Below are 23,593 nucleotides of genomic sequence, written 5' to 3'. Positions count from 1 at the left end.
TCCATATAGGATCCAAGCGCTTATACATACACATGCCTCTATACACCTAGTATTGCAATAAAGAATTAGTAAAAAAAAAAAAAAATAGCTATATATCCGAAAAGTTAATATTAAATAATAGCAAGCTTAACTGATAAGTGTTAATTTAATGCAGTGCAGTTTAGTAGTCTCTTAATACATGAGGTGCGGCGCATTAACACGATCGAATTAGTCAAGTGTAAAGGACTTAAACCCTACAAACTCTAGTTATTCTTTTTTTCACTTTTAGTAGTATCCGATATCTTATTAAAATTTACGGCAATTGATTAAATCTGTTGTATAATTAATGTGCTTGGATCAGTGCTTCCACACTCAATACCACTACACTTCCTTATCTCCTCTTGTGTTGTTTAAGTTTCATGCCGTGTCGTTTTGATGCTGGGCTGGTTTTCTTCGTTCTTCGCTTTTATTTATTTTTTTTTATTATTTTTTTCACTATTAATCTTTCTAAACTTTCCGACTAGAGCAGAGTAAACTTTGCGTTATTCAGTGCATCTAAAACTAAATTCCTCCATCTATCAACTCGGCACAATCTACCAGATAACTGTCCCGTCTTCCTCAGTGACACAACTGTCCCTTTCTTCTACCTTATATTGAACATCATAAACTAGAAACTTAATATCTCACCTATGAAGTTAGCCATTCAGAGTCGTCTCCGCCAACTTTTTCTCACCACGTCCCCTCCACACCAGCTGCTGAATTTGTACGGGAACCTAACCTTCAGTTTTTGATGGCCGTATTTGACCTCCATTTAAGGGCTGGCGCCTCAATTTTATTTATTTATTTATCTTTATTTATTTATTTTTTCTACATTTCGGTTGCCCTTGGGTAATACACCTCTTACATGAAAAAAATAACAAAATAAATTAATAATTTTTTTTTTTTTTTTTTTTTTTTATGTAGGAAGGATACTGGCCAAGGGCAACAAAAATCTAATAAAAAAAAATGCCCACTGAAATGCCAGTCCCTAAAAGGGTCAAAGCAGTGGTCAAAAATTGGTGGATAAGTGTCTTGAAACCTCCCTCTTGAAGGAATTCAAGTCATAGGAAGGTGGAAATACAGAAGCAGGCAAGGAATTCCAGAGTTTACCAGAGAAAGGGATGAATGATTGAGAATACTGGTTAACTCTTGCGTTAGAGAGGTGGACAGAATAGGAGTGAGAGAAAGATGAAAGTCTTGTGCAGCGAGGCCACGGAAGGAGGGGAGGCATGCAGTTAGCAAGATCAGAAGAGCAGTTAGCATGAAAATAGCGGTAGAAGACAGCTAGAGATGCAACATTGCGGCGGTGAGAGAGAGGCTGAAGACAGTCAGTTAGAGGAGAGGAGTTGATGAGACGAAAAGCTTTTGATTCCACCCTGTCTAGAACAGCAGTATGAGTGGAACCCCCCCAGACATGTGAAGCATACTCCATACATGGACGGATAAGGCCCTTGTACAGAGTTAGCAGCTGGGGGGGTGAGAAAAACTGGCGGAGACGTCTCAGAACACCTAACTTCATAGAAGCTGTTTTAGCTAGAGATGAGATGTGAAGTTTCCAGTTCAGATTATAAGTAAAGGACAGACCAAGGATGTTCAGTGTAGAAGAGGGGGATAGTTGAGTGTCATTGAAGAAGAGGGGATAGTTGTCTGGAAGATTGTGTCGAGTTGATAGATGGAGGAATTGAGTTTTTGAGGCATTGAACAATACCAAGTTTGCTCTGCCCCAATCAGAAATTTTAGAAAGATCAGAAGTCAGGCGTTCTGTGGCTTCCCTGCGTGATATGTTTACCTCCTGAAGGGTTGGACGTCTATGAAAAGACGTGGAAAAGTGCAGGGTGGTATCATCAGCATAGGAGTGGATAGGACAAGAAGTTTGGTTTAGAAGATCATTAATGAATAATAAGAAGAGAGTGGGTGACAGGACAGAACCCTGAGGAACACCACTGTTAATAGATTTAGGAGAAGAACAGTGACCGTCTACCACAGCAGCAATAGAACGGTCAGAAAGGAAACTTGAGATGAAGTTACAGAGAGAAGGATAGAAACCGTAGGAGGGTAGTTTGGAAATCAAAGCTTTGTGCCAGACTCTATCAAAGGCTTTTGATATGTCCAAGGCAACAGCAAAAGTTTCACCAAAGTCTCTAAAAGAGGATGACCAAGACTCAGTAAGGAAAGCCAGAAGATCACCAGTAGAGCGGCCTTGACGGAACCCATACTGGCGATCAGATAGAAGGTTGTGAAGTGATAGATGTTTAAGAATCTTCCTGTTGAGGATAGATTCAAAAACTTTAGATAAGCAGGAAATTAAAGCAATAGGACGGTAGTTTGAGGGATTAGAGCGGTCACCCTTTTTAGGAACAGGTTGAATGTAGGCAAACTTCCAGCAAGAAGGAAAGGTAGATGTTGACAGACAGAGCTGAAAGAGTTTGACTAGGCAAGGTGCAAGCACGGAGGCACAGTTTCGGAGAACAATAGGAGGGACCCCATCAGGTCCATAAGCCTTCTGAGGGTTTAGGCCAGCGAGGGCATGGAAAACATCATTACGAAGAATTTTAATACGAGGCATGAAGTAGTCAGAGGGTGGAGGAGAGGGAGGAACAAGCCCAGAATCGTCCAAGGTAGAGTTTTTAGCAAAGGTTTGAGCAAAGAGTTCAGCTTTAGAAATAGATGTGATAGCAGTGGTGCCATCTGGTTGAAGTAGAGGAGGGAAAGAAGAAGAAGCAAAGTTATTGGAGATATTTTTGGCTAGATGCCAGAAATCACGAGGGGAGTTAGATCTTGAAAGGTTTTGACATTTTCTGTTAATGAAGGAGTTTTTGGCTAGTTGGAGAACAGACTTGGCATGGTTCCGGGCAGAAATATAAAGTGCATGAGATTCTGGTGAAGGAAGGCTTAAGTACCTTTTGTGGGCCACCTCTCTATCATGTATAGCATGAGAACAAGCTGTGTTAAACCAAGGTTTAGAAGGTTTAGGACGAGAAAAAGAGTGAGGAATGTACGCCTCCATGCCAGACACTATCACCTCTGTTATGCGCTCAGCACACAAAGACGGGTCTCTGACACGGAAGCAGTAGTCATACCAAGGAAAATCAGAAAAATACCGCCTCAGGTCCCCCCAACTAGCAGAGGCAAAACGCCAGAGGCACCTTCGCTTTGGGGGATCCTGAGGAGGGATTGGAGTGATAGGACAAGATAAAGATATGAGATTGTGATCGGAGGAGCCCAACGGAGAAGAAAGGGTGACAGCATAAGCAGAAGGATTAGAGGTCAGGAAAAGGTCAAGAATGTTGGGCGTATCTCCAAGACGGTCAGGAATACGAGTAGGGTGTTGCACCAATTGCTCTAGGTCATGGAGGATAGCAAAGTTGTAGGCTAGTTCACCAGGATGGTCAGTGAAGGGAGAGGAAAGCCAAAGCTGGTGGTGAACATTAAAGTCTCCAAGAATGGAGATCTCTGCAAAAGGGAAGAGGGTCAGAATGTGCTCCACTTTGGAAGTTAAGTAGTCAAAGAATTTCTTATAGTCAGAGGAGTTAGGAGAGAGGTATACAGCACAGATAAATTTAGTATGAGAATGACTCTGTAGTCGTAGCCAGATGGTGGAAAACTCGGAAGATTCAAGAGCGTGGGCACGAGAGCAGGTTAAGTCATTGCGCACATAAACGCAGCATCCAGCTTTGGATCGAAAATGAGGATAGAGAAAGTAGGAGGGAACAGAAAAGGGGCTACTGTCAGTTGCCTCAGACACCTGAGTTTCAGTGAGGAAAAGAAGATGAGGTTTAGAAGAGGAGAGGTGGTGTTCTACAGATTGAAAATTAGATCTTAGACCGCGAATGTTGCAGAAGTTAATGAAGAAAAAGTTGAGGGGGGTGTCAAGACACTTAGGGTCGTCGACGGAAAGGCAGTCCGACCTGGGGACATTTATGGTCCCCTCCCCAGATGGGGACTCCGAGGCTGGTGTAGGAGTCGCCATGATTTTAAAATTTTTGGAGTGAAGGGTGTGTGTGTTATTAGGTGCTTGTAGTTTTGTGTGGAGGGAGAGAGTTGTCTTTAGAGGGCAGGCTGTGACTACCCCCTTGTGTTGTGAGACACAAAGGGAAACGTTCAGTGAGGTCACAGCTGGGTTTAATGATAAGTTCACAGCACCCCCTGAACAGTGCTTTAGACCTCACTGGGAGTAATTATCGTTTCGGCAGGTGTCTATATATATATATATATATATATATATATATATATATATATATATATATATATATATATATATATATATATATATATATATATATATATATATATATATATATATATAACAGAAGGCTCTAGAGTAGTGGTTCTCAACTGCTGGTGGTCCATAATGACTTAGAGTAATCCACAGATATCAATTGTATTTGTTGATACGCTTGAAATAAAGAATTCAGTATGAACAATTTAATCAAAGTGTCCAGTAGCTACCAAACTGCTGAGCTGATTAGGAGTATAATTTGCCCCATATTCTTTTCAAGGTATGGGTGTGTAATTTTATTTTACTTTCTATTGTTGAATTTATTAATTTAAAAGGAAACAGGGACAAAGTGTAAACACAGTGAAATATTTCTGGTTACTTAGGCTGTGTGCTATATTAGGCAGTTTATGACACATGGTGCTACATTATTGACTGTATCCTTACCCAAACTGAAATAGTCTACATTTTTCCTATTTATTGGTTTGGTAGTCTGTGGCCTGAAATAAATTGAGAGCTACTGCTCTGGAGGAAATGGGAGACAAAACTAAAGATCCAGGCTGCAGGAGGAGTTTCCCAGTGTTTTTAGTGATATTTCATTGGTCATCAAAATAATAACCCAGCAAAGGCTGTGTTCCCTTTATGCTAACTTATGAAAGTTTTACTGTTGTTGAGTTTAGAGTCAGTTGCTGTTCATCTGTGGAGACCCAGTCACCTCTATGAACCATATCAACATTGCACCACTTGGAGAATATGAATAACAGGCAAAGGTATGCATATCCCAAGTCCAGCATCAGCTTTGAATGGAATCAATAAAAAGAAATATAGTAAAAATCATACTTAAATGATGGAAGGCATCAATACTAATTTCTGGGAGAGCAGCCATCACAGGCAATTATATCTCTTTCTTTCAAGCCATCAAAAATACATCAAAATTTAAGCTTTGTTGTTTGAAATATAACTGTTGGTACATGTGCAGCAAGAACAGCATGGACTCAGAGTAAACTGTAAACATTAAGGGAAAATTGGGTGTTTATTTGGATTCTAGCATTCATCTATTTTCTCAAATTTAATTCTGGCTTAATAAAATTTGGTAAACTGACATATGTGAAAATATGATGGGAAATCATGAAAAAAAAAAAACTTTGAATATTAAAAATATATTTATTCTCTTGATGATATACATAATTTGTTACCTTATTGTCTATGAAAATACACCTTTAGTATGAATCATGCCACTAAGAAACTGAAGACCATTTTTTTAATGTTTGATATAATTAGCCTAAATTGTCTTATGTAATTGGTGTCTTAAGTAAATTGTGTAAAAAACTAAAGTGACTATCAAAACAGTCACTTATTAAACTTACCCAAAATGTCTATAAAGAAAAAATTGTGGATTTGACCTTTAAAGATAAATGTTACCATGTGCACTGAGATTGAATCACTTTGTCACCATCAGTCTTGGAGCTATGTTCATTGACATCAGTTCTTGGAATAGCAACTTGCATGCATAAGGGAGACGCACCTGTGAGATCTGTTAAGAAATTTTGAGAAAAATTAAAATTAAAAATTTAAGTTATTTAAATCTAAGCACTCAATCACTCCTCTTTAGCATAATATAAATAAAATGAAGATTTCTATACAATGTTAACTTACTTCAATCACTCCTCTTTAGCATAATATAAATAAAATGAAGATTTCTATACAATGTTAACTTACCTGAGTCTTATTTCGGCAACCTTTGCATTCAAAGGTGTTGTTTCTCAGGTTTGCAATACACATCAAGCCACACAAGTTGCAGACGTGCACTGAGTATGGATCACTGACTTCAAACAGACGCTCTCGCAGGAACTGTGCTGCACCGTGAGCTATCTGGCAGTCTCGTTCCATCTCTCCAAACCGCAGACCACCCTCCCTTGAATAGAGGAAAGTATGATTTAAGTGTATTATTTACCAGTAAAACACTTTTTTTTCTCTTTTGGGACTCCTCATCCTGATGCACATTAACATTATAACACACTGTATCTGATGGCTTTAAAAGACACAGAAGCTTATTAGATGCAACATAAATTAGACTGTTGGTCTGGTTATGATTTTGGTTGAAGGTGTGATAGGTTTAGCCTTTGCAATAACACTCACCTGATGTGAGGGTTCTTTTTTGCAGTCTCAACAGCTCTCTTGTTTCTCTCAAATATCACTTAAATTTTCCTTATACCTCCCTCTCTTTTCTTCTAAAGTCAATATAGTATTTCTTTTATTGGTTCAGTGTTACTGTTGTTAAGAAGCAGCTCGCCAATCATCCAATCCTAATTTTTCTATATAGGGTTTTTGTAATTAATCCGCTTGCTTCCTTTAGTCTTCAATTTCTTCACTTATCCTTGTGATCATTCTATTCCCTCTCTCTTGAACCAAGCTGCTACAGGTAAGCAAAGCTTGCATGCAAGTGCTATGTAATGTGTTGTGTGATGTGTTGGGGAACATGACTAAAAGTGAGGAAGCCTCAATCTCACCCCAGCTGCTACAAAAGAATGAGCTATGGATCATGTAACACTCAGCATAAAAGTTTTGTTTACCTGCAGTAGCTTGGTTCAAGACAAAAGAAAGGGAATAGACTGATAACAAAGATAAGGGAAGAGATGAAGTCCAGAGAAGACAAATGGATAAATTACAAAGGCCAGTTTAGATTATTGGTGAACTCCTTTTTGACAACAGTAACAATGAAACAACAAAAGAAATATTACATAATTTTTGGAAGAAATGAGGAGAAAAAAATAGAAGGAAAATTAAGTGGTATTTGACAGAGAGAGAGAGAGAGAGAGAGAGAGAGAGAGAGAGAGAGAGAGAGAGAGAGAGAGAGAGAGAGAGAGAGAGAGAGAGAGAGAGAGAGAGAGAGAGCACATTTAATAAGCCATCAACTGCAGTAAATGTATGATTTCTATCTACATCTCAGTCATCTCCACTCAATATCTTTCAAAAGTGCAAATTTAGTACGAGGAATGAAACTTGTACAAAGATCTTTAGTATACCTAGCACGACCTTCCATGGGTTGCCTGACAAGAATTTGCACTGGACCTCGAGCTCGGGAATGAATCTTGTCATCCACCATATGCTTCAGACGCTGGTAATATGTTGGAGTTAAGAAAATCTGGGCATTCATTTTCCGTCCTGTGTGCCCACAATACATGATCTGAAAACACACATTTATCTAATAAAAGTACTGTCTCATAAAGAATATTCACCGATGCTATCATATATTACTAAAAATCATAATATATGGCAATCACACACATTTTTAATTACCTCATTTCCTCTCAAGTGATAGCCATACTCTTGCAACAGATTTGAGATCTTTGACACATTGACAGCATCGTTGAATGGTGTAGCATCACCAATCTCGCCCTTGTTGGCACCAAGTTTCCCTTGCAATGCCTCAATCAAGTGACCAATTGTCATACGAGATGGAATGGCGTGAGGGTTAATGATGATGTCTGGAGTAATTCCTTCAACTGTGAAAGGCATATCCTGAAAAAAAAAAATTAGTTATTGAAGGGAAGCTATAATGAATTTTTTATAGTAACTAATCAGATGACATGCTCTGTTTTTGCATTCCAGAAACTACAAATTACGTGCATACACACAATTACTTTCCAGCCTTGGTTTGAATTCCAGCTCATGATGAATAGTTTTTACAAATCTGTTAAAATATTGTTAGTTGGCTCTGGTGTAATACCCAGACATCTATGAACTCAAAGGGTCAGAATGGATGTCAAATAACTGTACAATGATTTTTGGAAAATGCACAAAAGAACAAGTGCGTAGATGTGTAGAGTGCCTAATATGCCCAAAATCTAAGTGTTAAAGGGCATTCTTAGAGTAAAAAAGGATGTTAAAAATACAGAGAGAACTTACCTCAACCCTGTACTGAATGCCACATGTACCCTTCTGGCCGTGACGAGAAGCAAATTTGTCACCAATCTGTGGTATTCGAACTGATCTTACTCGGATTTTGGTGAAGCGATCTCCATCCATGTTAACTGTCAACATGACCTGAAAGAAAATTAGTTATGTTGAAATTACTGGTGTAATTTATTTTATCACAACAAAACATCAAAATTTACTGTTATTGTTAGCAATCACATTTTTTTTTTTGTAACGTGGGTTTCACACACACACACACACACACACACACACTTACTTGGTCTACAATACCAGTTTCTGATCCTCTCAGGAAGACACTCGCATCTCTCTTGCTGAATCGTCTTGACTGTCCCTCAAGCTCATCTTCACTTTCTGGCAGTGTGATGGTCTTGCCAATGATTACATCATCCCCAGACACACGCATGCCAGGAGAAATGATACCATCCTCATCTAGTTTGTCATAAATAGCATGACGCATGCCTTGACAGGTGTCTCTTGTTGGTTTCTCAAATAGCTGTTGAGAAATGTAGATCTAATTAGCACAGGATCATGATATAACTTATGAAAAATACTAGATGATAAAACTACCTTTAAATATAATTTTAAAGTAAAAAAATATAACAAGGAAAATATAAATTTTTAAAATGAGGAATAATTTTTGGTTACTTTTCTTTTAATGATTCACACAAACATGGTAGATGACATTCAAGGAAGAACATCTATCTTGGCTATGGGGAGGTAAGATGGGGTTTCCTATCCTACTTTAATTTCTTCAGTGACCTATAGGAATTCACATGGAACTGGGACATACTCAGTGTATAGTAACTTAATCATATTAAAGAAAAGAAAAGAAAAGAAAAGAAAAGGAGAGAGAGAGAGAGAGAGAGAGAGAGAGAGAGAGAGAGAGAGAGAGAGAGAGAGAGAGAGAGAGAGAGAGAGAGAGAGAGAGAGAGAGAGAGAGAGAGAGAGAGAGAGAGAGAGAGAGAATAAAATAAAGTGAATATAGGATGGATATGCAAACCTCCTCCTGCATTCCTGAGCGCCTTGTCTCAGCATCTTTGTAGGAGCGATAGAAGCAGGACCTGAAGAATCCTCTCTCCACAGCAGAAAGGTTCATGATAACAGAATCTTCTTGGTTGTAGCCAGTATAGCAAGCAATGCCAACAATAGAGTTGATTCCTAAAGTTGTGAAATTCATTAAGTACATGTAAAACCTTTATTAAGGCCAAAATGCACCAAATAGCCTTTGCCCTTTGCACCTGACTGGCAGAATGGAATGTGTCAATATATTCAAAATTATAATAAACATACCTCCAATTATTGTTTTATATCTATGTACATATTTAACATAGGTCATTCAACCAAGTGGTCATGAATACTGGGACTCTGGTGGACTTGCTTTCTTTATGTATAATGGTACATTGTTAAATCTAACCTTCTCTCATCAAATAATCCGAGTTATAATTACCAGTAAAAGTAATTCATGTGTTTGGACACATTCTGTGAGACCACTCAAGTGGAAGAGAGCAGAGCATACTTACTACATTTCAGCCATCACTACAAAAAATAAATAATATCCATGAATATTTTACATAGTTTAAGTTGCTTCCACCTCAGACACATGACACTACCTGCTGGTAGCTCTCTGAAACGAAGGTATTCCATTGATCTGGTAGTAACAAGTGGCTTCTGTGGATAGAAGAGCACATGGGCAAGGGTATCCATCCTGACATGGAAGTTGGTTATGTACACACCCATAGCTTGTTTACCCATAGCACTCTGTAAAGGAGGCAAAATTAAATAAAGTAAATTCCAATTGGAAGTCTAAATCAGGTTGCAAGTATAATGCATTATTATTAGTCTTTTGTGAGAAGGACAATGACCTATACCTGATAAGTATTACGGGGTGACTGGTTGTGATCAGGGAAGGGGATGATGGAGGCACACACCCCCAGCACCATGGCTGGATGGATCTCACAGTGAGTGTAAGTGTTACAGTAAGTCTTCTCTTCCTCAGATCCCAGATCTTCAAGTGACATGGCAATCATGATAGTTTCTTCTTCTGAACAATCAATGTATTCAACCACACCACTTGCCACCAGATCTTGCCAACTGAAATTAAATTGTCCAGTGAAAGCAAATGAAATAAACACAGAAAGTAAATAAATAACATACACAACATCTTCTCTATTTTAATAGCTCTTTCTTGTAACGGAAGGGAAAAAATAAAGGAGAGAGAGAGAGTGAAGTGTTGGAGGTAAATAGATATAGTAAGACAGAACTGCACAACCTTTTTATTTCTCCAAATCCTTATATATAACTTTTTATCAATGATCTGTTTTGTAGCCTTGCACATGTCAGACTAAGCAATTTTAAATCCTGCAAATCCACAAGGAAGCAGAACTAACAAATAATGATAATGACACAATGATTATAAATATTTAGTAGAAGAGAAATTTATAATCATATTCTTTACAGGTACTATACCTGAAATTGTTGTATTCTCTCTCCTTGAGTAAATCTATGTGTCTTTTCTTGAGCAGCAGCTTTCCATTCTCTACAACCAACAGAGGGCGACAGATTCGTCCAGCATCTGTGTAGATACGAATCTCCCTGTCTCTGATGTCTCGCACCATACACACCTGTGGATTAACCTTGGTTAGTGGCCTCCTTAGGGGGAGGTAAAAAATTAAACCTACCCTCCATCAGAAGACACCTGTGGGAAGAAATCTTTTCACCAAACACATGCTTATGAGAGTCATAAGCTGTCCAGTGTCATAAGGAATATAAGAACATTAGATGAAATGATGATTCAGTCTCCTCTTCACTCCTGTTCCCATGTTCCATGTTTCAGCCCTATACGAAGCTATTGGTAACACTGCACTGCATTTCATACAGGCTCCTCTTTAAAGGTGAGGATGGTTTAGGCTAATTCTTCTAAAACAGTAAGCTTGTTGCTAGCATTTTCCCAGTGTTCATCAATGTAATGCTTTGTATCATAATAACACATCCCACTTACACTTCATGGGTTATATTACTATCACTGAACAAACCAATGCTTTATCTTTTCTTACTTTTATCATCCAAGAAAATGAACTTTTCACTATTATTTTTTTTTTGGTCATTGCCAACTAAAAAATATCAAATAACCAAAAGTACACCAGAGTTATAAATGCACAAGAAATTTCCTCCTTCAAGAACAAAATCAAACTGTAACATTAACAGTTTTCTTGAATTAAAATCATATAGCTCTATTCACTGGCCATACACTCACCTCTGATACAATGATATCCATCTGTCGCCTTAGCTTTCTCAGCGTCATCATGAGCTGCTCTGCATCACGATGGATGCCAACCCAACATCCATTCACGAAGATTTTTGTGGCACTGAACAGAGATGGATTTGGTAATAAGCAAAAAATTTATAACATAAGTATATGCTGTACAATGAGATGCAATATTTCATCCATACTGTTTGAATCTGTAATAATGGATAAGATGCAAATATGTAACACTTATTTTGAGACAAATTTACAATGAAGCACGAAGCAAGCTCAGCTAAAATACAGGTTGGGTCTGGTTTAAACTAGGATTCTAAATTCATGTCAGAAAACAGATTTGAATCTGGCTCACACAAGGCAGCAATGATGTAGAGAGAAGAAATTGATTAGTACTTGATTGGTCAGTCACTAATTATTGCTGACATCATTAACAATAATATCAAAATTATGATCACTAGAATTCAACTTACTCCTCTATGGAAGATGGAGCAATTTCCTCTAAGTTTTCCATGGACCACTCCTCCAAGAACTCCAGAATGGGGGCAGGCTGAGATCCTACAGAGATGTAGGACATGAGGGCCAGGTTCTTCACCAGGCCGACAGCAGCTCCTTCAGGAGTTTCAGCAGGACAAATCATTCCCCACAGAGAGTTGTGCAACTGACGAGGCTTTGCCAATTTGCCATCTCGACCAATTGGGGAGTTGACACGACGCAGGTGAGACAGTGTAGAAGCAAATGTCAAGCGGTTCAACACCTAGGGATAATGTTTAGTGAAACGTTTGCTCTATAGGGAAGAGAGAGAGAGAGAGAGAGAGAGAGAGAGAGAGAGAGAGAGAGAGAGAGAGAGAGAGAGAGAGAGAGAGAGAGAGAGAGAGAGAGAGAGAGAGAGAGAGAGAGAGAGAATCCCAACATATTTTAATACCATAGAACAGTTAATGTTTTCCCTAAATTTCACTCTATGAGATTATAAAAACATTAAGTTGAGTAAGAAGGATACTCAAGTTGCACAAGGCACGATATCTCAGTTCAAATCCTAAAGTTATCCTAAAGTTGCTCCCTACTTTCCTTACCTTGAGTGACATACAAGTCCTGTCTGATCTTTGGAATACAGCAAAATTATCTCCTTGTTCTACCATGTTAAAAATATATGAGCTCTATAAGTACATAAAATAAATAATCTAATCAAAATTTTATGACTGTTCCTAAGAAAACTATCAAGTTCTAACAAAATACTGACCTGAGACACACCAGCCCTGGCCTGATGGGCCTTCTTCTGGTCTCCCCAGTTTCCAGTGGCCAATGAGTACTTCAGACCATCAGTGATTAGCTTTGGTTTCACTGCAGCATCAAGGCCATATTCTTGACCTTTGTCTAGCAGCTTTTGTGCATGCATCCGCACCTCTTTCATTAGATTTTTAAATAATCTGAAAATTCATAAATATATAAGTATTAGTATACATATCATCATGATCATCATCATCAACAGAGAGAGAGAGAGAGAGAGAGAGAGAGAGAGAGAGAGAGAGAGAGAGAGAGAGAGAGAGAGAGAGAGAGAGAGAGAGAGAGAGGGGGGGGAGAGAGAAATTATAGTACTAGAAATTAGATAAGTTACCACTCACAAGCCTACAGCGTGTATGAGCAATGTGCATTTTTTAAGCATCCAGAGTGAAGTGGTTAATCTACATGAGATCAAGCAATAATGAGATTTTGTGATGAGACATAGTGGCTACAGTAGCAAAAGTAAAGTCATGTTAAAGGGTCTTGGCAAAATAAGCTTGTCTACTTTGATGACCCTTAATACTCTGGAGTCTAATTCCACTAGCAATTTATCCTTCAATTTAAAACTATATTCATCTTCCTTTCACCATACATGTGTCTATAATATCAGCACATAGACCATTCTACTGACCCTCTGAAGAGCAATGCCATAAGAGGCCCTGCAAGATCCAGCCTTTTGTTGCCATAGTGATCACGGTCATCCAGCTCCCGCCGACCCAGTGCTGCCAGTAGGAGTCTGTGAACCATGTAGCCCAAGAAGTATGCTTTTTTGGTTTCACAGAAGTCAGAAACACCAACATGAGGCAACATTTCTTTCTGCAAAATCTCCCTGGCATATTTGATGCGCTTTTCTTTGGTCACACCAGGCCGGGCTCCTCTCCCTCCTATGAAATTCAGGGCAACATTTTGCTCCTGGATCACAAAAGCTTCATCAAGTGATGGCTTTACCTGAAAAATACAAGAATTTATTTTTTTGCATCTGTTTGGTTTTGTTATGCAATCATAAATATGAAACTGACATGGCAGATAACAATATATATATATATATATATATATATATATATATATATATATATATATATATATATATATATATATATATATATATATATATATATATATATATATATATATATATATATATACTAGACAGAGATCCACTCCCTTGACTGGAGGAGAGCTAAGATAAGGTAACATGCTTCATCTTATAGAAGTAATACAGAGGAGAGGGGTTCCCCATTCACTTGCTGCATCTTTTCGGAAGCCTTTATACGGCAAGAGCAGAATACAGCAGTAATATTCCTCCTTCCCTCTTTCAATGAAGGGGAACTGACTACCATCAAATTATGTTCATTCAAAAGTGAAATTTCAGCCAGCATTTGATGCCCCTTTATCTTCATATTCTTTTATTTAACCAGGCACAAGTAAACTGAAAATCTCTGCCTAACTCTGTTTTTCTATTTCCTATAATCTAGGGAACTTCAAGATTTTGTTGTGCATTTGGACAAGCTTATAGTCAGAAGAAAGTGACTGACTTTCATAGTATTTCCTATCTGCTTATATAATAAGCTAATGTTTCCTAAGAAGAATGGTAGCTGGGCCAAAGCAATTATACGCACGCAAGCACGCACGCACACACATACACACACTCTTATTTTTAGGACAGTACATCAATTAAGGCAAGATATGATAAAACAATATATATGTGGTTATTGGAATGTTTGAGGAAAGGATAAGCATTTAAAAGAAGTAAATAAAATATAGGAAAAAAGAGTTTTGAAAACCTTTTCATAGTAAGTCTATGTTATTTTAGATAACAGAATTATAAAACAATATACCATTTCCATCATTTCAGGGTCATCAAAGTCATATATAATGTGTTCCAGAATATCTCTGTCAGCCACAAATCCCAGGGCACGGAACACAATCATCACTGGGATTTCTTGCTTCACATAAGGCAGGACACCAATGATTCGCTGGCCAATGGCAGACTTCTTGGCACTCTGAAAAACACCAAGTTTTTAGTATCATCACTATTATTATGCATTATTTCTTCACATGCCCAGACCATCTTAACACATCGAGCCAACTCTCTCAAAATCCCAGTTTGTCTTACCTCCATATTTCTTATTCTATCCCTCCAGGTCACTTCATACATATTCCTCAAACACCTTGTTTCCAATACACCTGAATATTTCCTTTCCACTAATCCTATGTCCCATGTTTCAGCATCATACAACATAGTGGGTACCACTATTCCCTCATATAACCCTCTCTTTACACTCATACCTGGTGTCCTATATTTAAGGATCTTTCTCAGTCCACCAAGTACTTTTCCAGCTTCCATTTACCCTGAACTTCATCTCTGTCTCAAATCTTCTGTCCACTGTAACTGTTGATCCCAACTACTTGAAACAATCCACCCATTCCAGCAGTTATCCATCGAATCTTACATCCATCCTTCCACCACATATCTCTCTTTAGTATTTAATTGTTACTTTTACCAACATTCAGTTTCAGCTTCCTTTTCCTACAAACACATACAAAATCCTCTACCAATCTTTTCAGCTTCTCTGAGCCAGCCACCAGAGCTGTAACATCAACAAAAGGTAGCTGAATCAGATCCCATACCCTTTCTTCCTCATTGATCAAACTCAGGCCTCTGCCTAAAACCCTCATATTTACTAAAACCCTCCTTTACTACACCATTCATATATAAGCTGAACAACAATGGTGACATTACACAATTCTGAAACAAATCTACTCTGACTGTAAAGAACTCACTCATGCTATCACCAACTCCCATGCATGCCCTGCTACTATATAAGCTGAACAACAATGGTGACATTACACAATTCTGAAACAAATCTACTCTGACTGTAAAGAACTCACTCATGCTATCACCAACTCCCATGCATGCCCTGCTACTTACATAGAAATTACTCACTCCTAGCAACCTGCCTCCAACTCCATATACTTTCAGAACCATGGGCTAAACATAAATATATAAATACTTACACTTCCTCCTCTTGCCATCATGTTGATCCATAAGGTTGACACAGGTCGAGCTGAGTGTTCAATGCAGGAACGAATTTCACATTTGTAAGCATATTTGCCATCCTTCATGCTGAACACATACACAGTGTTGGTGGCCATTTTCTCTTGAGCAATAAGCACCTATAAGAAGAAAGTAGTTAGTTTTCACACCAAAAAAAATATTGCAACAATAGTCACCAAGTTTCCAGGTTCAAATGGGAAAGAATGACTGAAAAATCTCAAAAATCTCTATATATATATATTTTTTATGAATGTTAGAAGAATGTAAACTAATATGCCACTGCTGCACCTAGGGTAGATGTGATATGCCTGTATTAAATAGTGGCACCAATCATAAATCATTGTTTAGAAATCATTTTAGCACAACTACAACCATTTAAGAACAGACCTTTTCTGAACCGTTGATGATAAAGTAGCCACCAGGATCAAGGGGACACTCGTTCACTTCATGCAGGTCACGGTCAGTCAGACCACTCAGCAGACAATAGGTAGACCGCAGCATGATTGGAATTTTACCTGATATTTGATCAAAACTGTGGTTATTTGAAAAGACTAAAATTCTCTGTACAGTACCATATTTAATGGCTGATTATAAGAAAACACAAAAGTTTTCATTTGTAGTCACATTGGAGTATAAACAATGCTCATTAAACCATAAGGCTTATGAGTATAGAAGCAACTTGTACTGACCAATGTAAATTTTTTCTTCCTTGTGTTCAATAGGCTTCTCTCCTTCCTTGATGACAGTCTTGACAATATCTACATACAATGGGGAAGAATAGGTCAGGTTCCTCAGCCGGGCCTCGTTGGGCATCATGTTGTAGTTATAACCATCTTTTTCCCAATTGGTGGGTTTACTCAGGTAGATTTGCTCAAACTTCAACAGATGACGAGGCTGCAAAATTAAAGTGTTTTATTTCAATATAATTTTAGAAATTGCTCTTCTAACAACTGTCTCCTAATTCAACTTACATTTACTAACTGGGGCAGTCGGAATCAGCTAAGTAACCAGTGGTCAGTGGCTGCTTTAATGTAGGACTTGGTATACATTCTTAGAGTTCTCTGGAGAGGTGTACGAATTGTAAAATCCCTCTTGTGATCTTGATGTACTATACCATATTCTACAAAACATTAATCCTAAGAATTTATGCCAACAGTATCCATGTGATTTGGTGGTCCACACTTTATGGAACAAAATACTTGCAGCTGAGCTCTTACTATTTTTCTATTCATTTCCAGTCTCCTGTTATATATTTAGTGTGAAACTTTTCCACTGGTTTCCATAGGAACTAATGTTTTATCTCCCAAGTCCTGAGAAGAATGAAGTTGAAAAGGGATATTTTGATGGCAAAAACCATGCCAAGACAGAAGAACCAGCTAATATCAGCCACACTGACTTCTAAAACACTAAAATAACCCTCATTGATTTGAAGTAAGAGATTCATGCTTCTACTGCAACTGTAAGATATCAATGTGTTGTGGCTGATTGCACTTCCATATCACAAAAGAAGGGTAAAAGTGTGAAGTGACGGGTTGTATTTCCAAATAAGAAAGAGGTAACTCAGAAAATACTTTTGGGAGACGATGTAAATGGACAAACTTCATCAGTGTCCTGCTAAGATTTTGTATCAAAACATTGTTGTATATATCATATCTACCAAGATTTCTAAATTTGTGTTAATTGTACGTGAATGAATAATTAAAATCTGCATAGAGAGAAAAAAAATTGCATTCATTCCAAGATACAGTGCATACATCCTGAGATATTCATCCCAAGATACAGTGCATACATCCTGAGATAATGTGTGCAGTATTTAGATTGTTTTGCCATACTTCTTGCTCTCTGTTTGATGATGGTGACTAACGATGTTTTTTTCATATTTCATTAGTTGGTTTGATAACACACAAATAAGGTTGAAATTCTTTTTTCAATCACACCCAGTCCTTTGTATAAAATTAAGTGAACCAGTAAATCTGGTAGTTTTTCCATGGATTCTGACCACCTCAATTAATACTAGTAATAATTTAGCACCCACACAACATTAGCATGAATTAGTACTCACAGGATTTTCAAGTTCACCACCCGTATGCTGCGCCTCTGCTTGGAGATCAATGGCCTGCGAGTCCTCAACAATTCGCTGGATGGTCATTGTTATGAATTCATCAAAGGAGTCCAGCTGCTGCCTTACTAGACCCTTTTCGTCAAAGTATGAGGAGATCACCAGCCAGCAAGCTTCCTGCCAGATGTCTGGAGAGATTTCATCCCCATCTTCATCACCATAGGCTATATCTGGAAAAAAAAGTTGGAGTTTATGGCAACTACAAAGATACTGGACATATTCATGGAAGTCTCCACATATCAACAGGCCAGAAAGATACAGTAATTCCTCAGGTTTCTTTATAAGCAGGTAGTCTCCCTGCCTAAGTTTTAGTAATCTATATATATATATATATATATATATATATATATATATATATATATATATATGGAGGAGGCAGTAGACACCTGCCGAAAAGATAATTACTCCCAGTGAGGTCTAAAGCACTGTTCAGGGGGTGCTGTGAACTTATCATTAAACCCAGCCGTGACTTCACTGAACGTTTCCCATTGTGTCTCACAACACAAGGGGGCAGTCACAGCCTGCCCTCTAAAGACAACTCTCTTCCTCCACACAAAACTACAAGCACCTAATAACACACACACCATTCACTCAAAAATTTTAAAATCATCATGGCGACTCCTACACCAGCCTCGGAGTCCCCATCTGGGGAGGGGACCATAGATGTCCCCAGGTCGGACAGCCTTTCTGTCGACGACCCTAAGTGTCTTGACACCCCCCTCAACTTTTATTTATTTATTTATTTATTTTTTTTTTTTATGAAAGGAAATGCATTTTTAGCATGGAAAAAAAAAGAAGGAAAAAAAAGAAGGAAAAAAAAAATGGTGTAACATTTCAGACTGCTTAAATGGATGTGTTTCTAATGTATCTGGAGATGCTGGTGTTCCCATGTGACGTAAACATAACCTGCTGCAGTGCAGCCTGCCACTTGTATGAGTTGCCAGAGAGAGAGAGAGAGAGAGAGAGAGAGAGAGAGAGAGAGAGAGAGAGAGAGAGAGAGAGAGAGAGAGAGAGAGAGAGAATGGTTTGCACTTCCCCCCAAAAAACAGGTAAATCTTTAAAAATTACTGTCAGCATTATAAGTAATATGCAGTGAGTATATATGGGGCTCAAATTACTGAGAATGAGATGAGAAGGGTAAGAAAAACCATGTTGAGACCAGTGAAAGAGTAAAAGAATACCAGACAGGGGTCCAATGGGAGCCGCTGTCCCTTACCCCATCAGGTTATATTGTTTTTATCTATTTATTTATCTTTTATTAAAACTGGCAGCCTTTTTTCCCTGGATTTTTCCTTATTCACTTTTTTTTTTTTTGTAAATTTCCTTTTTCCCTACAAACTACACATAGCTGACAAAACAAATTTTTTCTAGTAAGTTTTGGTGTTTTAAAATAATCTGCCATCCCTTTGTAGCAAATCACTTTTGCCATCATATGAACAGAGTAATTTATGACAAAAACTTATGCCAAATTAGTCAAAACACATCAAAACTTACCAGAAAAAAATAGTTCTATTCTTGTAGATACCATTAGTAATATCATCAACACTGCGCAGTCCAGTTTAGACCAGTCACTCATACGTCGAATGATACATTGCCAACCTAACACAAAGTTAACCAATCCATACTTAACCTGAACAAAGTTAACCTAACCAAATCCAATATAACCTAATCTAATTTCATTTAATCTAATATAACCAAATCCCATCTAGAACGTGCGAAATTCGCACTCGCCCGTCTATAAAAAAATAATAAATAAATAAATGAATAAATAAATAAATAATTAAATAAAAAATCGCTGACGTTGCTATTAATTTGTAACACACACATGGGGTTCAAGATACTCAGCACGAGGAGCTCTAGCCAATGACATACTTCACGAAAGTAGAAGTGAATTTGTAGTGGAATAATACAGAATATAAGGTGAATTTGAATACTACTAATTTTTTACTCTTTCTCTCCTAGCTTTTTTGTCGTTTTGTGATACCTGTCTTTTTTCATTGTTCTTCCCTCTTCTCCATAGCTCTGTCCCTAATCACGTTTCTATCGTTAGCTAATGACTGAAAATACAGTACAGACTACTTTGCGAAAGGTTTCATGGTGCAAGAAGACTAAAACAATAAAAAAAAAGGTGTTCAAGAGCAGCACAGACAAGCAATGGCAGGCCGAGTGTGCACCGAGTGGCGGGAGGTGAGTGTTTGCCATCCACCCGGCCAGCCTCTTACCTTCGTCTATATCAGCGTAGGCCATCATCTTGCCGGTGTGTTGTGTTTTCACTTGCTGACCAGAAGTTCAGTGCAATATCCAAACCCCAGTTTTCAGTGGTCAGCCACTACGAACGTTCCAGAGGAAGGGGCCTGCCATACACTACCACCCACCACGCCGTTCATCCAAACACTGGCTATGAGTGGCTGACGGCGCAGCGTTGCCAGATTGTTTTGGTCATATTATCGTACTACACAGGTTGAAATTATTGTATTTCTGGTAAAATTAACACATATGTAATTATTCCAAATATTATGCAAAACTGCCACTTTACAAATACAGCAGAATTTAGGTTACGAGTGTATATATATATATATATATATATATATATATATATATATATATATATATATATATATATATAGAGAGAGAGAGAGAGAGAGAGAGAGAGAGAGAGAGAGAGAGAGAGAGAGAGAGAGAGAGAGAGAGAGAGAGAGAGTAATGAAAAAAATAACAACAATGCCCTTAACAAACAAAACACTTTCCTAAATACATATCATTATTAATTGGAGAAAAACTACAGGACACTTCGTTAAGTTGTTTATTTACTATGTAGGAGATTACTGGTCTTGTTCTTTTACGATAATTTTACAGTACAATAATTTCAATCTGTGTAGTACGATGATATGGCCAAAACAATCTGGCAATGCTGACTGCTGCCTGACAAATTAACCAGTCAGTGTGTCGTTTTATGGGTGGTGTTAGTACACGTCTGTTTCAACTCCCAGCCTGTCAGATTTTGTGTGTGTGTTTTTTTTTTTTTTTTTTTTTTTTTGTGTAACCACGCCTACACAGTGGCTGCCAAGGCTTATCCATGAGTTAAACCTTCTTTAGTTGATAATGAGGAAGGCGTGGGCTCTAGCAGTGGACACCCGAAGGCAGCAGTAGGTGAAAACAAGCAAAATAAAGAAAAGTTTGGCTGTGAGAAGTTTGGCTGTGGAAGGTAGATCACAACCACCACCACCATCACCATCACCACCACAGGGAAGGTAAGGTCAGGAAGTGTTAGAATAAATTTAGGTAACTTAACGCAACTTTTTAATGAATAACTGAACAATCCACGGTTTTAACTCATTTCAACGCATCTCACCTAACCTCCAGCACAATATATCCCTGTGTCAGCCTCGTCTCGTTGCTAAAAAACCGTAAAATTTAACTTAATGAAAATGTAAACAATCTGGGTTGTCTCTATTTATTAGCCATTATCTATCTTATCTGCAAGTGTTTTAACCAATACTGTCGCAAAGCGGAGCCACATGACCAAGCTTTAATATCCGTTCGTTAGATATACCTGCCATTACTTAGTTTAAGTTTGGCGAGGGTTTAAATTAGTGAGAAGGGTTGGTCGTCCCCTCCGCTGCTCCCCCCCTCCACCGCCATCTTGGATAAGGCTCCCCAGCCCCCTCCGGTTCCAATATTATTTTTTTTTATTTCCTAAGTATTTTATTTCGGCTTGTAGCTAAGATTTTATGGTTTGTAAAAATATTTCGTTGTTTTTTAAGTTATTTGAGCGCGTGTGTTGCGTGAAAAGTGGTGATTTTGGCGTTGTTTTTGTGTAAATAAGAGGGCCGTTTTCGGCGTATTTTTTTACGGTCCCTAAACTAAATTTTTGACTTGAGCCTGTACTAGGTTCTTATTGGTTTTAAAAAATATTTGGTGTTTTTTTAAGTGTGTTGCCGTCCCGCTCAGTGAAATGCGTGCACCGTACACTTGTTTTTATTCGTGTTCAACTTCCAATAATGTTGATTTTTTTTTTTCGGTAGATTTTTTATTTGTGCTTGTAGCTCACTTTAAATGATTTTAGAAAATAGTTTAGATTTTTTAAAGTGTTTTCCGTTATGTTTAAGCCAGAATGGGTGGACATTTGAACGATTTTAAATGGGGTGAAGGTTTCAACAGTTTCCAGATACTTCTTTTTGAATATCTTTAATACTACTGCGTTTTGAAATGTGTTGTTATTTGTGGCATTAGTTAAAATGTGTGGCAAGTCTGAATTTATAAAGCATTCCTGTCTAGCTGTGTTTTTTAGAGGGGTCATTTTCAAAATGAAATACGTACGTACGTAAATAACGGCTGCTGTGACGTCATCAACCCCCAGCCGTGACGTCACAAGCCCCCCCAGCCTTGACGTTATCAGAGTGGTACCTTCCCTAACTCCCTTCCAGTCCCTCCCAGTAAATATTCATTTTTTTTTTTTTTTTTGTAAAGGTATTTCAAGGTGTGTGTGTGTGTGTGTTGCCTTATTTTTCGTTGTACAGATGGTGATGCAGTGTGTGTTGCTTTGTCTTTCGTTGTACTGATTGTTATGCAGTGTGTGTGTGTGTGTGTGTGTGTGTGTGTGTTGCCCTATCTTTCGTTGTACAGATGGTGATGCAGTGTGTGTGTGTGTGTGTTGCCTTGTCTTTCGTTGTACATATGCTTATGCAGTGTGTGTGTGTAAATATTCAGTGTTTTTTTCAAGATATTTCAAGGTGTGTGTGTGTGTGGCCTTATTTTTCGTTGTACAGATGGTGATGCAGTGTGTGTTGCTTTGTCTTTCGTTGTACAGATTGGTATGCAGTGTGTGTGTGTGTGTGTGTGTGTGTGTGTGTTGCCTTATCTTTCGTTGTACAGATGGTGATGCAGTGTGTGTGTTGCCTTATCTTTCGTTGTACAGATGGTGATGCAGTGTGTGTGTGTGTGTGTTGCCTTGTCTTTCGTTGTACATATGCTTATGCAGTGTGTGTGTGTGTGTGTGTTGCCTTGTCTTTCGTTGTACAGATGCTTATGCAGTGTGTGTGTGTGTGTGTGTGTGTGTGTGTGTGTGTGTGTTGTCTTTCGTTGTACAGATGCTTATGCAGTGTGTGTGTGTGTGTGTGTGTGTGTGTTGCCTTGTCTTTCGTTGTACAGATGCTTATGCAGTGTGTGTGTGTGTGTGTGTGTGTTGCCTTGTCTTTCGTTGTACATGTGCTTATGCAGTGTGTGTGTGTGTGTGTGTGTGTGTTGCCTTGTCTTTCGTTGTACATATGCTTATGCAGTGTGTGTGTGTGTGTGTGTGTGTGTGTGTTGCCTTGTCTTTCGTTGTACAGATGGTGTGTGTGTGTGTGTGTGTGTGTGTGTGTGTGTTGCCCTTTCTTTCATTACACATATGGTGATGGAGTGTGTGTGTGTGTGTGTGTGTGTGTGTGTGTGTGTGTGTGTGTATTGCTCTGTCTTTTAGTGTACAGATGGTGATAAAATATAAATTAAACATAAGCACGTAACAAACAATAAAAAAAAAAGACAAAAAAAAAAAAACATTAAATCAACTCAGTCTACCTGCCTCACCTGTGGGGTGAGGCAGTAGTAGCAGTAGTAGTAATAGTAGTAGTAGTAGTTGTTGTTGTTGTTGTGTTTATAAAATTTTTGTTTCCTTAGAGAGAGAGAGAGAGAGAGAGAGAGAGAGAGAGAGAGAGAGAGAGAGAG

At 38.2% G+C, this 23,593-nt stretch overlaps 1 protein-coding gene across 1 annotated transcript; it reads right to left on the bottom strand.

Moving 5' to 3' along the window:
* Positions 1–5,384: 5,384 nt before the first annotated feature.
* On the bottom strand, positions 5,385–20,283 carry LOC135089611 (DNA-directed RNA polymerase II subunit RPB2). The gene is made up of 20 exons (XM_063985434.1): positions 20,110–20,283; positions 17,831–18,057; positions 16,458–16,662; positions 16,156–16,283; positions 15,729–15,887; positions 14,549–14,713; positions 13,342–13,658; positions 12,670–12,856; positions 11,903–12,186; positions 11,427–11,538; positions 10,640–10,794; positions 10,042–10,264; positions 9,784–9,931; positions 9,174–9,331; positions 8,430–8,666; positions 8,144–8,281; positions 7,535–7,756; positions 7,261–7,421; positions 5,954–6,149; positions 5,385–5,768 (listed from the first exon to the last, which is right to left on the bottom strand). The coding sequence occupies exons 1-20, from the start codon at positions 20,135–20,137 to the stop codon at positions 5,676–5,678; spliced, it is 3,543 nt and encodes a 1,180-aa protein (XP_063841504.1). The 5' UTR covers positions 20,138–20,283; the 3' UTR covers positions 5,385–5,675.
* Positions 20,284–23,593: the final 3,310 nt, after the last annotated feature.

Source organism: Scylla paramamosain, chromosome 33 (assembly GCF_035594125.1).
Source record: "Scylla paramamosain isolate STU-SP2022 chromosome 33, ASM3559412v1, whole genome shotgun sequence".
Classification (NCBI taxonomy): domain Eukaryota; kingdom Metazoa; phylum Arthropoda; class Malacostraca; order Decapoda; family Portunidae; genus Scylla; species Scylla paramamosain.
The sequence above is the reverse complement of the archived record's forward strand: the minus strand, read 5'-3'. Positions and strand labels throughout refer to the sequence as shown.